Below are 16,986 nucleotides of genomic sequence, written 5' to 3'. Positions count from 1 at the left end.
TTAAGTGCAACTCTTGGATTTATTTAATGCTTTTAAAGTGCAAAAAAATAATATATATAAAGAAGACATGAACAAAGGTACCTTACGTCGTTTTTTGTCTGAAAATATTTCTTTTGCATAAATCCCGGTTTAAAACATTAATCACATTTTGCTTTACAGGGTGAAGATCTTTTGAATACATGTAAACATTTTGTATGACATAACAGTATCTAATAAAACCAATCTCACATCATCAGCATTTTATGCTGCTTGTTTATGTCAAAAGTTTTGAAATTATTCCTGTAATTTGCATTTTCAAGTTATGGGCGATGAAAGTAGCACTATGAGGCCTGGAAATCTTTTTGTACATGACACTGGGGGATTAATATTGTGTATATCCTTAAATACAATTTGTAACTGCTAGAAAAATGACTTCATGCTCATTTCCACTGTACAAAATGTTTGAATGTTTAGAGCCAACAGTACTTGAAAACATTTAGCGATAAGCTGTTTAAAAACCTTGCTAACATACAACAATATATATTAACACACACACACACACACACACACATACACACTGTTGATTTTTTTTTTTTTTTTTTTACACAAAATATTTAAGACAGCTAAGGTTTTCATTCTTAACCAACCAATGTTTAAAAAAACTCTCAGGATTATTGTCAAGATTTTATCCTGACATTTCATGAAAAGACAACAGTGTTGGTTTGACAGTCACCAAAGTGCATCATTGTCCACTATCTACTAGCATTCACGCATTTAAACATAAAAAAATATATAAATGCAGTGAAATGAAGAGACACCTGTTCCGGGACTGAGGCAAAAAGAACTACACAGATGTAAAATTGTGTAGTTGATGAATTCATGAAATCTGTGAAAGATTGAAAGAAAACTGTGGTTCTGACCATTTTAAAGCTTACTTGCAGCTTGTGTGTCCCTCTCCCACTTGCACTCACAGAGAGTCAACAGTGTGTATCTGCTCTGTCAAACACAATGATGGAAATGGGGTGATTTTATGATCAAATGCCTCCTTTTGTGGGAAGTTTGAATCATAATTATGAATACTTTTGACGGTCAGTTGAGGAAATGCTGCATGTATTCACCTGTTGAATGAAGACTTTATGTGCATTGAAGATTGTGCCGTGCTGTTTATGCAGTTAGCTGATAGATAAACATACAATGAGTGCAACAGAAGAGGAAACGTTGAGTCATCAGTCACTAAAATCCACTGGAGGTCAGGCGCAGAAACATTTAATGTTATATTTATTTTAAGTTTTATATTTTTCATTTTATTTAAGTTTTTGCAGCTGCCACTGGATAAAATTGTAATCAGTCCATAAAAATTATGTTATCATCTGTCATCACTCCGACAAACGCCTCTCATCAGCTGTTTTACTTGATCAACTACAATACCAGCCTGGCTTCTCATAAAAAGCATAGTTTGTACTGTGTGATGTGTTTAATGTATAAAACACAAGCTCATTAAATTAATAATGGCCTATCATGCTTCTACTCATGAATAAATTATTTTAGTGCATCACTATGGTCTTTTCCATCTTAGCAAAACAATGCCTCATCTTTGCCCAAAACAAGGGGCTAAATTTGAATTGTGTTTCTGGAAATAATCTCTCTATACCACAGTTTAGGTTCTGTTATAGGCAAAAACCATGTACTGATTTGGCTTCATAGGTAGTAGCTTAATGTCACAATTTAATCATATTCATTCAGCTGTTACTAGCAATAACCTAATACAGTAAAATGGGAATTTGCCAGTACACCAGAATTACAGACTTGTGTTTTGATATAATTGATTGTATGTAGTTTGTGCTTTTTCTTTCAGATTCTATCTTCTCTCTGCCTCTGCTGTCTGCTGATTGGAAACTTGAGGTTTCTATCAGTGATTTATGTTTGATCAATATTCAATATATAATATTGAAGGTTCATGTTTGGAGGAGTTTTCCCCAACATTAAATAAATGCAGGCTTGCCTACACTGTGGTTATTTTCTTATGAATCCAGGCTAAGTTATGGGCAACTTACTTTTCTTACTTTAGCACAGAAAAAGTTGGCATTGATCGTGTGTTTGTTTAAAATACCACTTATCTAACGGGACTTGTTACACCTTTTACCCAAAGTACATATTGCACATTAAAAACTAGCAAAGTTTCAAGTCTGGATCCCAAACACCTCATGATGCATGCATGCAGCTGCCCAAGAAAAGGCTGAATACTTAATACAAGCCAGAGGTCTGAAAACCAACATGTGCAGTTTGGGAATTGGAAACACACTCTTAACTCTACACAATGGCCTAATGACAAATAAAATGGAATTCCTCTGTGTTTATGAAGAAATATTTTTTTAGGGGGCTAGAAGTGTTCACCAATCTGACCTCACTGATTCCACAGTATTATTTCCACAGGGAGGTACATCCTGGCAGTTGCACAGTCCATGTGACAGGGGAAATGCTGTTTGGCTTGCAAACGTCCCTGCTTACACTCTGCTTTATATGCAGGAATGGTAGCGTTGGATTTTGGGATAAAGATGTTTGGATTAGAGGCCTTTACACGACTTTGTTCCTGACTCTGCTCCCTGGGCTCGGAAAGCAAAGGGAGGCATGTCTTTCTTTTTCTCCCTTTCAAATGTCACTGTTACGATGGACAGTCCCGACTCCTCCGCCGTCGTTTAATGCCCACTTCACCATTCATGCCGCTCCTCACGCCCTCGTCCCGCCTCTTCTTCGTCTTCCCGATCTGTTGAGGAGAGATGAAGCAGAAGTGACTACAGCAGTCTAAAATAAACCAGTGTTAATGAGACAAGTCATTCAACTGACGGAAACAATTCTGAAAAATCCTAAAATCATACCCTCAACACTGCATGTTATATGACATTGTGCGTTTTGTGAGAACGCGCCTCCTTACATAACAATGGAAAATCAGGAAATAGAATTAAATCAGAATTGTAAAATGAACCCAATTTATATTTCTCAGTAATATTAAGAAATTGTTGTATTAACATTTTGTGTTCTCAGCTTTTTACTCTTGAGATATTTTCTTCTATTTTAACAAAGAAGAGCATCAATAAGTGAAAAAATCAAAACAACCAAGGATGAACACTAGAGGTCAGCATTGTACTGAAGAAAGCACCATGACACACAGGAGGACGATAAAGCAAGACAATTTACTGTCAAAATCTAATTTAAAAAATAAATCAGCTATATAAATGTAATATATTTGAATGAAGGGGTCCTGTCCTCAAAATATTTTACACGACATTTGGCTGGTAATGGCAGGATGGATCTCCATCCATAATTCTCACCATGGTACCCAAAATGGCTGATCATTAGTTAAACAACATCCCCCACTCAGGTAAATCAACAAATTTTTTTGGTTTTATGGGACTGACATGTGCCTAAAAGTCTCCAATGTAATTTTCAGATCTTAAATACAAATCATATTTCCACATAGGTTCAAGGTACATTTATTTGTCATTCGCAATGAAACAATGAAATTAAAATTGTAGCCCCCTTCATGCTGCACACACAGATCATATATACAAATATTAAAAATAAAAACAATATATACAGTTACTGAGTTACTGAGGAAAGAAGCAGCTCACACTGTTACAGTATGTGCTGAAATAACATACCACCACTTCATAACAATTGTGAAGTCTAGTCCCTCAACTATTTGTTGAATTCTACTTAATAATATTACATATCATTGGAGAGTGAGAAGGAAGTGCCATTTTTGTTTTAATTTAGTTTTTCCTTTGTAACATTGTTTTAAAAGGTGCTATATAAATAAAGTTTTGTTTTTTCAAGGAAATACATGTACACAAAACAACAAAAGAGCTGTTTTGGTGGGTCACAAAACTAAATTATTTCTCAAATAGCTTTTTAAAAAGAGCATGAATAACTGACTATATCAGTTGCCTGCCGCACATGTGTGTGTGTTGAGAGTGAAGTGTTAGTACAAACGATATCATTTTTTCCGTGAATTAAGCTGCAGTTGTTTCTTCTAACTTAAGATTATTGTTAATATTTAATTCATTTAGTTAAAGAATTTAGTTAAAGAAAAGAAAGGAGGAAAAAAAAAAGAAGAAAACACAAATGAGTCAGGCTGACTGTTTGTCTACACTTAGCCAAGAACAGCGAGTTTACAGACCTTGGCGTCCCGTTCTGCAAATTTCTGGAACATGTTGGCATAGGTCCTCTTGTCCTGTTCATGATGTTCCTTAATCTTGCTCTGGCAGATGGAAATCTGAGCACGAGCTGCTCGATTCGAGGGGTTGACTTGCAGCACTTGCTGAAAGTCTGCCATGGCCAGGCTGAACTCGTTACGAAGGAGACGGGCCACCCCGCGGCGATACAAAGCCTTCTCATTGCTCTTGTCGAGCTCAGTCGCCTTATACAGACACAAACACACAGAGAGCAATTAGTTAAGAATATATCCAGAACATTCAGCAGCGTCAGGGAGAAAATAAATGGTGTTTAAATATGGACTGTCATCAGGGTGTGGCAGCTCACCTTGTTGCAGTTCTCTACTACTTGTGAGAACTCTTTTAGTTTCAGGAAACACAGCGCTAAATTGAGGTGTGATGTCAAAATAGAGTCCTGTATCCTCTTCTGCTGCTCTACTCCACTACCACACTCCATTTCTAGCCAGACAACGATGCGCTGATACTGGGTGACGGCCTGGTGGTACCGCCCTGCCTAATACAGGAAGATAATAGCTTTTTATAAACATGTTAACAATAAAAAAAAAAAAATTAACCCTAACAATGACTGGTTAAGATAGAAGATCAGCATTGGGACTGTACCTTAAAATACTGATTCCCTTTATGCTTAATTCCAGGAGCCAAATCCAGCTTTTCTTTCAAGTCCATTTCCCAGGATTCTTTAGCCTTGTGGAAACACAATTAACGTCACAGGAAGTGAGTAAACATTGTTTTTTTATGTTTTATGTAGTCAGCTGATATGTTGAACCTTTGTCAAAGTGTGCTTGAATTTGTTTGTCTTATATGGGACTAGAATTACGGCCTGGCGGTTATAGTCTCCGCCAACCAGTCAAGTTGCAGTTTATATCCATGTCTGTCCATATTCTTATAATAAATGTAGTGAATACTTTTGAATAAAAATTGAATAAAAAGGTGAAAGTGTATTTATTTAGGTTATCACTACATTGATGATGCATATGTATGGTTCCAGTGAATATACAATATTAAACTAATTAATGAAGGATGATCATAGATGTATTGGCTAAACAGACATGTACTTGATTACTATGTAAAGATGGATTCTCATAGCTTCACAAAACGTGTTGCTTTTTTTTTCTCCTGGCATTTTTAGATGCGAAGCCTCTCTATGAGCTGTAGGTGAAGCTCACTCACTTGCTCACAGGATCACAATTAGCTAGGCGCACTCCAATACGTTGACCTTTGACCTTTGAGTCAAAAGTGTCACCTATTCAGTGTCCGACCAACTGTGAAATGAGGTCACAATCTCCCCTTCTGTTCCTGAGTTATGGCGTTGAATAATGGCCAAAAAAGTGTTTTTCCAGGACATTATTATGTCACAGTCAAGTTTACCTTTGACCTTTTGGATAAAGAAGTTAATAACTTCATAGTTGTATCCATTTAAACATCTGTGTGAACTTTTGTCATAATATTCTTGAGTTATGGCCAAAACCATGTTTGTGACCTTAACCTTTGACCTTTGACCACCAAATTGTAATCAGTTCATTCTTGAGTCCAAGTGGACGTTTGTGCCACATTTGAATAAATTCCTTCAAGGCGTTCCTGAGATATTGCGCTCACAAGAATGGGACGGACAACACAAAAACATAATGCCTCCAGCCACAGCTGTCGCTGGCATGGAGGCATAAAAATAAACCAAACCACACTCATGTATTAACTAAATCTAGTCCATTGTATGTAGAAATAAAAAGTAGAAAGCAGGGCTCACCCTTTGAAAGTCTTTGAGGGTAACTTCGTATATGATGTCTTTGTCTGGTCCAATTTTGTACTCTGGTTTACCTTCGCTTCCAAAGCCATACCTGTGACAAAAAGAAAAAACGTGAGCCTGTTGATGAAACTTTTGAGACGAACAATGAGAAACAAAACTGTTTAACCTTTACTTTGGAACACCCCACTCCTACATATCAAACAGCCAAACTGTGTACAAAGGTATCGACTGTCAACAGTCAACTCAGGCCATTTGACATTTAACCTACCAGGTGGGAAATTAAAAATCTGTTACAAAATGTAATACCTGCCGCTGGTGAAAATTCCCTGCATGTAACACCTGTCAAAATTCATACATTTGTATTGTAATGTTCCAGACACTTGCTCAAAATGCAATGATATAAAAGGAAAATTCTTTCATTCATGAGAATGTAGGTTGGTGAGGGTTTTTGGGAAAGAAGTGCATCACAAAATAGAACAGTTGGTTTCAATACAACTCCATTTATAATCTGTTTATTATGAATCTATATCCTAAGGATTTTAATATAAACAGAGCCAGTTTGTACAGTTTAATGTGTAAAAAAAACATATATAGGAACATGGATTAAGATGGCTTCATGTATGGCATTAGAAAGTATTACATACATATTGCTAAAATAAACAAGATGCATTTGAGGAAATATAGTACAGTTTCTTAGAAGGGAAGATATCACATTAACATTGGCAGATTTGACGGTTCTGATTCCTATTAAGATTATCTTGGTTGGTTATCTTGGTATATAGTATTTTCTGTTCATTTTTTGTTCGTATGTCTGTATTTTCTCAGCTCAGATTTGTTTCTGTGTTAGTTGACTACATGCTGGCATTATCTCTCAGTATGACTTGTTAGTGTGCTATGAATCCATAGTACTTATCACAAGTACTTTGTATTGCCTTTGCCTCAGGGGATAATAGGGAGGATTGGTGTGGGAAGAGAATGATATGATGTGGTTTGGGCAGAACAATGTGTTCCATCTATTTTTACAATTCCTCCTTATTTCTGTGTATTTTATTTATGTTTTTTTGCTATTTTTGTTAATTAAGTAAATTACATGATGTGGTTTGGGCTTCACTGTGTGTGATTCATCTGTTCTTTTTTGTCTATGTTGTTTATGTTTAAAAATAATAATAATAATAATAATAAAAAAGTGGAAAAAATTACATGAATAGAGACAGCTGAATAAAGTTACCGAAGAACAACAAAATAATTAGCTTTTTGTATGATCAAATGAGAGAGAAATACTATTAGCAATAATAACATGAATCTTCTTTATTTTCCTGACATCTCAGTCGTGTCACTCTTCAAGCTCCTGCATGTATCAGGAGGCTGATCAATGTTATGCTTTTAAGAACAGTCTAGACATTTAAAGTACTGTAAATGTAGGTTTTTGACCATTACAGTATGTCACTAAACCAATACCAGTACTATATCCCCTCTATATCTGGCAAATGTTAGCCTTTCATGAGTACTCAGATTACTGTCAGTGAGTGTTTTTACTGTTTAAAAATATTGTATACAGTTGACTGTGTTACAGAATTATTGTTTTGAATTGTTGAGGACAACATGACTTGTGACTCCACACACCTATGTAGAAAAGAAATACTACTAACATTAAAATAACATCACTGCTGAAATACTGGATTTTAGTAAATTTAGGGCTATTTCTTGCAATGGTATCGGTCTTGAAAACCCATATCAGACAAATATGGAGAGAAGAAAGCCAGCTTATTAAAACAGCAAAATGAATATGATCGTCATCTGACAGAAATCCTACATTAAGTACCATGAAATAAAAAGTCCCTCGGGACATAATTGTATTTTGGCTTAACTGATGTAATGAAGGACCACAGGACACAGCAAGAAAATCTAGCAGAAATAATTACCAAAGCAATCCCACATAAAGACTGTGACAGCATTGAGAGAGCAAAAGAAGTAACAAGGATCACATTTTAAGGTTTTTCCAGTAACTTACTTTGGTTTTAAGTAAAGTACACAGCACTCTCCTTTCTGCATCTTGTCAATGGCTTGGTCCACACCGTGAGGAACACCTTTATCTTCTGCCTCACCAACGATAAAGCTGACGTCCCTGCAGTCAAACAGTCGACCACCACAGGTCCCCTCCAGGTGCACTGTGGGACACATGACACAATTTAACCCCTGAAGTAACCGTTTAATGTATTGGTTCTCTGGTAAACTGGCACATTGTCAGTAATTATCCATGAAGAAATGAAGGGGGTTTACCATCAACACGTGCTCCGTTGTTGGGATTATTGTAACCATCCCCTTTGACCTTTATTCTTCTTAAGATGCCGCCATCGTCTGTCAGCATCTCTCCTTCAAACTTGAGTAGCTCCATCTGTTTTGTTGTAAACATTTATTCAATCAGTGTCCTACTGGAATACAAAATTACAGCTCTGCTTAACTTGGTGTATGGTGCCACAGTAAGTGTGGGAGGAGAGGAACAAATACATAACGAAAAACATGTAGGAGTTGTCACATAGGTCATGGAAATACAAAAATAAGAAAGAGAAATAATGACTATTGGAGATACAGGACAGGTAGACCGTAATCGGACATATACTGTATGTACACACTTTTATCATTAGGACACGACAAATACAACCGATTGCCCAGCAAAGATAAATACATCTCTCTCAGCTACATAACCCCTTAACATCCATTTCCCCCTCTTTTATTCCCACGCTGTCTGACAGTATGTCGTACGTCTATAAATACTGTTGCAACTCTTCACTGAAGTTATATGATGTTTTATATGATGTGAAATATTCAAACCCAAGACTCTGTGTGCATTTTTATGGCTGCACCATTCCATCAACCAGAAATCTTTTTTGATGTCTTCTGAAAAATTCAGCCTTGCAGCTTTGGTATCTTAGGAAACTTGGGGATCTCCACGAGAATTTAAAATAAAGTTGAGTGGGTTTGAGCAAAATGTAGCTGCACAGCATGAGTTGTTGTAATGACTGTCCCATCGAGAGGTCAGTGGGGTTTACAGCAAGAGGATAAACGCTCAGTAACACACACTCATTTATAAGCCGTATATAAACATTTAATAAATGGTTTACAACACACTATAACATAGGTATAAACAGATATGAAGACATTTTAAGTGTTTAATAAGGCACAGTATATGACAACAATTATAACTTCGCCCATGAAGACACAGGACACCTTTTACTATATTGTCATTCATTATCTGTCTATACACCAGCCTCCCCTTATGGGGGCTGACAGGAGGAGCTACAGTTGTTGACAATAATAAACATTTATAGCTGCTTACATCTACATAGTAGTGCGTTATAAAACATTTATTGAATGTTTACATACTGCTTATAAATGGAAATATAGGGGGACTTAAAGTAAAGTGAATACCTCTATTAGAAAATAAATGAATAATCTGAATATTTCTGCTTGTGCAGCACATACTGAGCAGTCACATGTGAAGTTAACATTAAACAGCTGATTATATGATGCTTGGTAACATCTGATACAGTTAGAATATTGTTGGCAGTGATACAGGGGCAGCAATGACAAAACAAATGTATGGAGGGTAGAATATTAATTTGTACGAGTAAAATGGGGAATAACTTGTAAAGCAGAGCAGTTGGCTAAAGTTCTTTCCCAGTTTTCCCGGCTAAAGAGTTTTCCCCGAACTCAATTATAATTAAGATTGACTATACAGGACAGAGAACGCCTAAATTGTCTCCCCACTGAGCTCCAAATAGACTGGTAAGAGTGGCAACTGAACTACTCTGGCTGTTTGACTGAGAGGGATTAAAATAGACAAACCAGTTAATTTTATGACCAGAGAGCTCCATCTGCAGATACTGACACATGCTCCTAAATTATCAGGGTCCCTCGGTGTGATGCAGAATTAATGCACGGCACAAATGGCAGCACTGACGTGGCACACCTACCTCAAACACTACTGAAGATCTGGGAGGAATTTTGTCAGGATTTCCAGCAGATCCATAAGCATACTCTGGCTTACACAGAAACGTGCACACCTCACCCCTCTGCATAGACAACACACCAATGTCCCAAGCCTTAAGGACTTGGCCTGTGAGTGGATGAAGCAAATTAAAAAAAAAACTATGAGAAGATATGTTTCTGGTTCATAAAACTGGCTCAAAGATTATGATAGTATATAAGTATAATTATGAGAATTTAAAGGAATAGTTTGACATTTGGAAAATACACTTTTTTGCCCAGAGTTATATGAGAAGACTGATACCACTGTCATGTCTGTCTGTTAAATATGAAGATACAGTCAGGAGAAGGATAGCTTAGCTTAGCATAAAGAATGGAAACAGAGGGGAAACAGCTAACCTGGCTCTGTCCAAAGGTAACAAAAATCCCACCAGCACTTTTAAAGCTCAGTAATTAACATGTTATATCTATTTTGTTTAATCCATAGAAAAGCCAAAGTGTAAGAATGAAGCTGTGTTAGCTTATATACCGGACTATTCCTCGGCTCTGAGCATCCAGCAGAGACTCCTGGAGGTTACTGCTCCCAGCCAAGAAATACTCTGGCACATAACGGCAATATCCCCCAGTTAAAACCACAACTTGTTGTTTTTACTCCTTGCTTTTTTGTGTGGATTAAACAAACAAGATATAATGTGTACATTAGTGAGCCTTACACTTTGGATACATTGACCATGTAACGTACAGCACAGCGCTGTGAAACTTAAACTTTTTCACTGAGTTTATATGGGTAACATCTACAGACTACAGTAGGCTATGTCAGGGCTAAAGTTACTACGCAACCGCCAAAATAAATGCAGACAGGGTGATCAAGACCCCAAAGTGGAAGCCCTGTTTGATACAAAGTAGAGGATTACAGTATGGCTACTTATATAGACGCTTTATGACTCCAGTGAAAAGACTGAAGACTGGCCTATTCTTATGTTTGTAGAGCGGATCTCCATGGTGCATACGGACCACTTACGCGCTGCTCTCACGCCTGGTGCAGCCAGTCTCATTGATTATAGAGGAAGCGCAGTGTTGCAGCAGCCACTTCGCGAACGCTCCGCACACGTTAAGTGTTCAATGTAGCCGAAGCGTTAGAGGTGCCGGTAGGTGGATGTTGTTAGTTGTTTTCCCATGTTCCCAAGTAACCACCTCCTGGCTGTAGCTTCATATTTAAAAGACATGAAAGAGGTTTCAATCTTCTCATCTAATTCTCAGCAAGTAAGCGTATTTTCTAAAATATCTAACTATTCCTTTACGTAAGGGACATCACTAAGGCACCATCCCGTTTGACAGTAATGCACAAAGTCACCTACCTTTGCCCACATTGAAGCAAAAAGGTTCTTTGCGATCTCGACTGCAGTCAAACTTCTTCCCGGTGAGCAGCTTCCCAGTGTAGTGGACGGTCACTCTGTCCCCAATCATTGGCCGGTCTCCATCTAGCCCCTGACGCTTCACAACCTGCAGACAGAAAGACAAGCTTCCAGTTCAACTGAGTATATTGAAGAGACAGGAGCTGGAACATCCAGAAAGAACGGACATAAATCATGGACATGCCATATGTTGGAACAATGAGTCCTACTTGTGCCTGAACGCCTACAATAAAACGTAAACAATTTAAAGCAATGACAATAAATACCTTGATAACTCCTTGGTCTTTATTAGGTGTTACATCAATACCCTTTGCAGCAAACACAGCTGTGGCTGACTGGCCATCCATAGACAGATCCTGATCAGTGGTCATTTCTGCATGTGGGCATCACACAGTAACACTGTAAAGAAATTATGAACACACAAGCCTACGTATTAGCAATCTGAGCACCATAAATGACAAGTCCTCATGTCTCATGGGACAAACTTCAACAGGGACAATGACATATGTAATGAATCTAATTTATGGAGCTGAACTGGAAAATCACAATCTCTGACAAAACAAGATCATAATCAAAACAAACATAATCCACCAAGTAAACTTCACTTTTTCCTACACATTATATAACTTGTAGCTATTTAAGGGCATATGTTCTAAATCTATGTACTGTACAGGCCATATATTTAAAGTTTTACTGCAAAAACCACAATAACATTGATCCCAGCTGTTGGAGGATCATTACTTTGCACCGCAGTTGTGATGTAACTCAACTGTACCTTGTCTGATCCCCCACAGATGAAGTAATTACACGACTATAAGTATGTTAAAGGCAACAGCATGTTGCTTACATGGGTCATTGTATTTTGTAACACACGCTGCACTCACCAAAGTACAGTCTGTTCTGGACTATTCATTTATGGCCCTTTGTGCTCTTTGTCAATCTATAAATGACATCGACATATCTTAAGGACTCCAAAAATAAATCCGCAGCACAGCAGAGCCTCATGTAGATATTTTCAATGTTCAGTTTGTAATGAGTATTTCAACATTAGTCTCCTTCCTTCGTGTGCACAGGAAAAGTGTGGGCTCGACTACGCTCACACACTCTGTCCTGATGAAGCTGCGCCATCACAAATACAGTCATGTTATCTCTCCCTGTGTTTGTGATGAGACAGGTAAAAAATCTAGAATTTGATCACGACTCTTCAACTCAGATGTGATACAATGATATAATATCTTAACAGAGTATGAGGCTCGAATGTTGTCTCTTTCAGGCTGCGTCACTGTTCAGTAACATGTTTTTTTTTAACTGTATTTGACCTCTAACTGCTTGGCCATTACATCCACATAACTACTGATCCCTTCTTAAGACTTTTTTTTTCTTCTGATAGCATCAATTCTCATCTCAAATACTGTACAGTATATTGTCACCTTATGGATATCAACATACTCACAACATATATATGTATATTTTGTTTTCTTGCACCTTTTTCTATTTCCTTGCAACAAATTAGCTTTCTCACTTCAAAACAATGCCATAGTAAAACAACCTTAAACATTGCTGTGCAGAAATAAATAAATCAATCAGACCAGACATTTGATGCCAGCTTTTGGCACTTGAAAGTTTCAATACTTGGTACTAGTACTGACACATACCCAGATTTGATAACCAGCCTTACAGTCAGACGGACAGACAGATAGATCGCTGCTGCCTCACACCTCCCTGTGGCAAAAAGATACCAGTAGCTTGCCAGAGCAATAAAATTGTAATGACCTGTTTGTGTTACAGCTGCTAAATGTTGCCTCTGTCATCACAGGACCAATCGTTGCCGACAAGCATTGTTTTTACACATGGCTGCAGGCATTTTAGGTCTGCCCTGGCAGAATAATCTTGACATTGTTTGCAGACAATGAAAAGGCTAGTTCGCTATGTTAAGCATGTTGGCAAACACTATTTGGTGATTATTATCACATGCAACAGCTGAGAAGTTAACACTTGCTTGAATAGCATCGGCTCACAGCTGTTCTGGGACCGTGTCGAGAAGTTACTAATGTGAGGACTTCTGGCCAGAGTTGTGAAGTAACGATTACAAAGGAAAATGTACGATGAAAAAAGAGACGTTAGGCTGACAGACAAGTGTTTTCTGCTTTTCAAAAGACTTGCGACACTGTAGAATGCCCCTTTTTAAAGCGGTTATGACTTCGTCATATTTAGAAGTACAACGTTTGGAGCCCAAATTGGCTCTTCATTAGGTACAGAAGTATAAAGCCAATATGGGCTTGGAATGCTGTACTTTTTGTAAATGTAATAAAGCTAAAAACGCTATTTTTTTTACCACTTAACATTTCCACAGAGATGGTTTAAGGCTATAAACTTGGCTCAGGGGCAGTGCGTTCTGAGAGAAACTAACGGCAGCTCTCATTCCCTGCATCAGTTTTCTAGATTTTTCCACCCGCTGTCCTGTCTTCACTTTCAGGACACCCCAGATGCTGTTGATGACCATGTGCAAATATTTGGACATCCTGCTGTGGTGACTAAGTTCTTAAAGAGCCTGTAAGTATGAAAATTAAGCAACAGAGCTTGGCCTCAGAGGCATCAACTTGGCGATAAGCTCATTGTATTGAGGATCTGAGGAGGAGTAAGAGCTCAGGCCACGGCAGCACCACACATCTGCCTCAACCCACAGGGTGAAACCATAAAGATCTGACTTACTGATATCTGCACAATTTATTCGGCTAATTTGGTGTCACTCTCAAAGATCAAATGTTAATTTACTGAACACAAGCGCTGCACAAAATGTCTGTCTCCCCTGTAGCAGCACCTTGTCCTGTGTCTTTTAAATTTCATGGATTTCATTTTAGATGTAACTCGCTGTACGTGTGTGTGTGTGTGTGTGTGTGTGTGTGTGTGTCTGAACACAATGTTCCTTCTATTCACAGTTCCCCGCTGGCAAAGCCTGTTGGTGTTCACCAATCTGAGACCCCCCTCACGTACAACACAGCTTCCATTTTTGAATGAAAATAAGCAGATTTTAATTGTTCAAATTGACCGTACCTTTACATTTACATTAACACACAACTTAAACTTAACTTAAAGTCCAGTAATAGTGTTATGAATTACTATCATCAATGAATTCACATCATTAAAAGTTATCTATTTTATCCTTCAACTTTATGCTTTAAAATGTATATATTTAAACACTGAATATATTTTTAAACGCTGAACAGGGAAACCAAGTGCAAATAGTTATAACACAGATAAAATGGCATGTAGGCTTCATGTACCTAAACTCAAGATACCCTGCGGAGGAATGCAGGAACAGAACACAATGAAGCAAAGACCACATCCACAGACGTACACAGTGTATCTGTACATTCTGTCTCACATCCGTACTCTGCTGCTGATTCATATATGAACATGTGAACACACACTAGACTGACATCCTGAAGCAGAGTATTGTCTGTCATGGGAGAGTCTTTTTCAACCTGACGAATGCATCACAGGGAGTTTCAAAATGAAGCTTCTATTTAAGGACATTACTTTTTGGGAAATGCTGCTGCAGTGGCAAAGATGTGTGGTGTACATACTTTTAATATGAGATGACAGTGCAAACCTTTGAATTTGACTGTTCTTATAAGGCAACAGTAAAGATCTGGTCACTCTTTACTTGTGTCAGTGTATTTGGACAAGTGGTTATTTATCCTCATTATATATCTCCCTGAGGCAGTCTGATTCATCTCTGGGACTTTGTCTGAACCCGTGTCCATGTCAGGAGGCCAACTCCTCCTCTATCACTCCACCTCATCCAAATCTAAATACATGTAGGATAACACCCATACATTTCAGGTTAGTCAGAGGTTATCATTATGGCCTGTAATGTACAACCTGGTTCAAAATGAATAAGAATCTGCACAGAATGAAGTTAGTGTTACTAATTATTCATACAACCTGTAATTTATGAATATGCACCTCAGCCTAAAGGGATTCTAGATGTAAACTGGTGTCCTCATCCACCACCACTGGGAACCGCAGCCAAGTGCCACATTTACACACACTTTCACCTATAAAACACACACACACCCTTATCAGCCCTTATTTTCCAGAGCACAGTGGGATACAGCCATAACCTCAAATGCCCCCACACATGTGGCAAATTCACCATCCATCCTTGAACATCTTAAAATCAGACAACCTCAAGTGGACTTTTTTTTTTTAATTTTCATGTAATCACTAATTCTATCAGACTTGTTCTGATGTTTGAAATCCTGTAGATAAAAGCCAAATCTTTGTGATGTATAACAAGTGTCCCTTTAACTCAGCCTGGCATGTACAGAAAGCCGGTAAAGCTCATGCCTTAATTAACTCCTTAATTAAACCTTTCAGCAGCAGAATAGAGGGAACAAATTAAAAGACTCACATTTTCTTGCGCTCCCTTATTTTTTTCAATTCCTTTCCCGAAACAGCCGGTGACCCGCTGGATTTTCAGTCGGTGGATTGTTAACCGCGTCTATTCCTCCAAATTCAAGCCCGCCCCTCTTATCTCATACCCAGGGTACTAAATGTTCTGCCCATGTGGTTACGTATGTAACGTAGCGCTGTTTTTGTCCTCTTTCCCTTTATCCCTGTCCCCCCTAGTGACGGTAAACGTGCCGGTGAAGTAGCCACATGGATCTGAGACTTCAAAATGACTACGGTGAGGGAGAGAGGCAGAGAGAGACAGAGAGAGAGAGAGAGAGAGAAAGGGAGAGAGTAGAATAGAGTAGAGTTGTGGGAGGGCGTTTAGTGTAAAATTAAGGGGCAGGTCTTGGAAAGCAGCCACAAAGTAACACAATGTTCCGGCTGTACTGTAGCTGTACCGCTGCCGCTGCTGATGAGAACACTGTGTTCCAATAGACACCCTGACCTGTAACCCGTTCCGTGCCGAGCTAGTCCGGGAACAGCCTGTACCGCAGCAGGCTGTTCTCTCCGCTCAGCTGACAACACATATCATCAACACTGCTGTGTAATAGCCGAGCACTTGCCTGCCTGCCACACAGACGGGATGTGTAAACACCGAAATAAAAGCACACCCCTCTGCCCGATAAGACGCGCGGTGAGACGGATTACTGTTTCTGTTAGAGACGGTAAAAAAAACTCGCTTTTTTTATTTTTGTTTACCGGAGATTTGTATGCTATCTGTATTATTGCTGTAGGGTTTCTAGAGCTTATTTGGAGGTAGGGATTTCGACACGTGCATAAATGTATACTTTACATTATTACTTTTATTGGGCTATTAGACCACCGCCTGCATGGTAGTAATTTTCCTTGATTGTGACTTTTACTGGGTGGAGATAATTTGTAATTTTCTCCCGAATAAGTAGCAACAGTATAATGAAACAGGCCACCAGCATAAATGATCATTTCTGACCAAATTAAATGTAAACAAACTTAGCAGTAAGACACACATTTAAGGATTAAGAGTAAAAGTAGCCTACTCACCAAGGTCATGGTCCAAATGGTGTTATGTGTAATTATTTCTTTTCATTTTGGGAAGTAGAATACATGAGATGTTGTTTTGCAAGTCAAATATTAATTTGCAAAGTGATTTCTGTTTCGCAGAAGTATGTCAAAACTGTAACTTGTGTAAATC

General features: G+C 38.2%; 1 protein-coding gene across 1 annotated transcript; it reads right to left on the bottom strand.

Annotated features, from left to right (window-relative positions):
• Nucleotides 1-1,229: 1,229 nt before the first annotated feature.
• On the bottom strand, nucleotides 1,230-16,040 carry fkbp5 (FKBP prolyl isomerase 5). Its single transcript, XM_070902330.1, has 11 exons — nucleotides 15,775-16,040; nucleotides 11,624-11,756; nucleotides 11,301-11,445; nucleotides 9,930-10,072; nucleotides 8,236-8,350; nucleotides 7,967-8,123; nucleotides 5,956-6,046; nucleotides 4,812-4,895; nucleotides 4,519-4,704; nucleotides 4,157-4,396; nucleotides 1,230-2,743 (listed from the first exon to the last, which is right to left on the bottom strand). The coding sequence occupies exons 2-11, from the start codon at nucleotides 11,726-11,728 to the stop codon at nucleotides 2,642-2,644; spliced, it is 1,368 nt and encodes a 455-aa protein (XP_070758431.1). The 5' UTR covers nucleotides 11,729-11,756; nucleotides 15,775-16,040; the 3' UTR covers nucleotides 1,230-2,641.
• Between the last annotated feature and the right edge of the window lie 946 nt (nucleotides 16,041-16,986).

This window comes from Enoplosus armatus, chromosome 3 (assembly GCF_043641665.1).
Source record: "Enoplosus armatus isolate fEnoArm2 chromosome 3, fEnoArm2.hap1, whole genome shotgun sequence".
NCBI classification, from domain to species: Eukaryota; Metazoa; Chordata; class Actinopteri; order Centrarchiformes; family Enoplosidae; genus Enoplosus; species Enoplosus armatus.
Note: the sequence above shows the minus strand (reverse complement) of the source record. Positions and strands in the feature narration are given on the sequence as shown.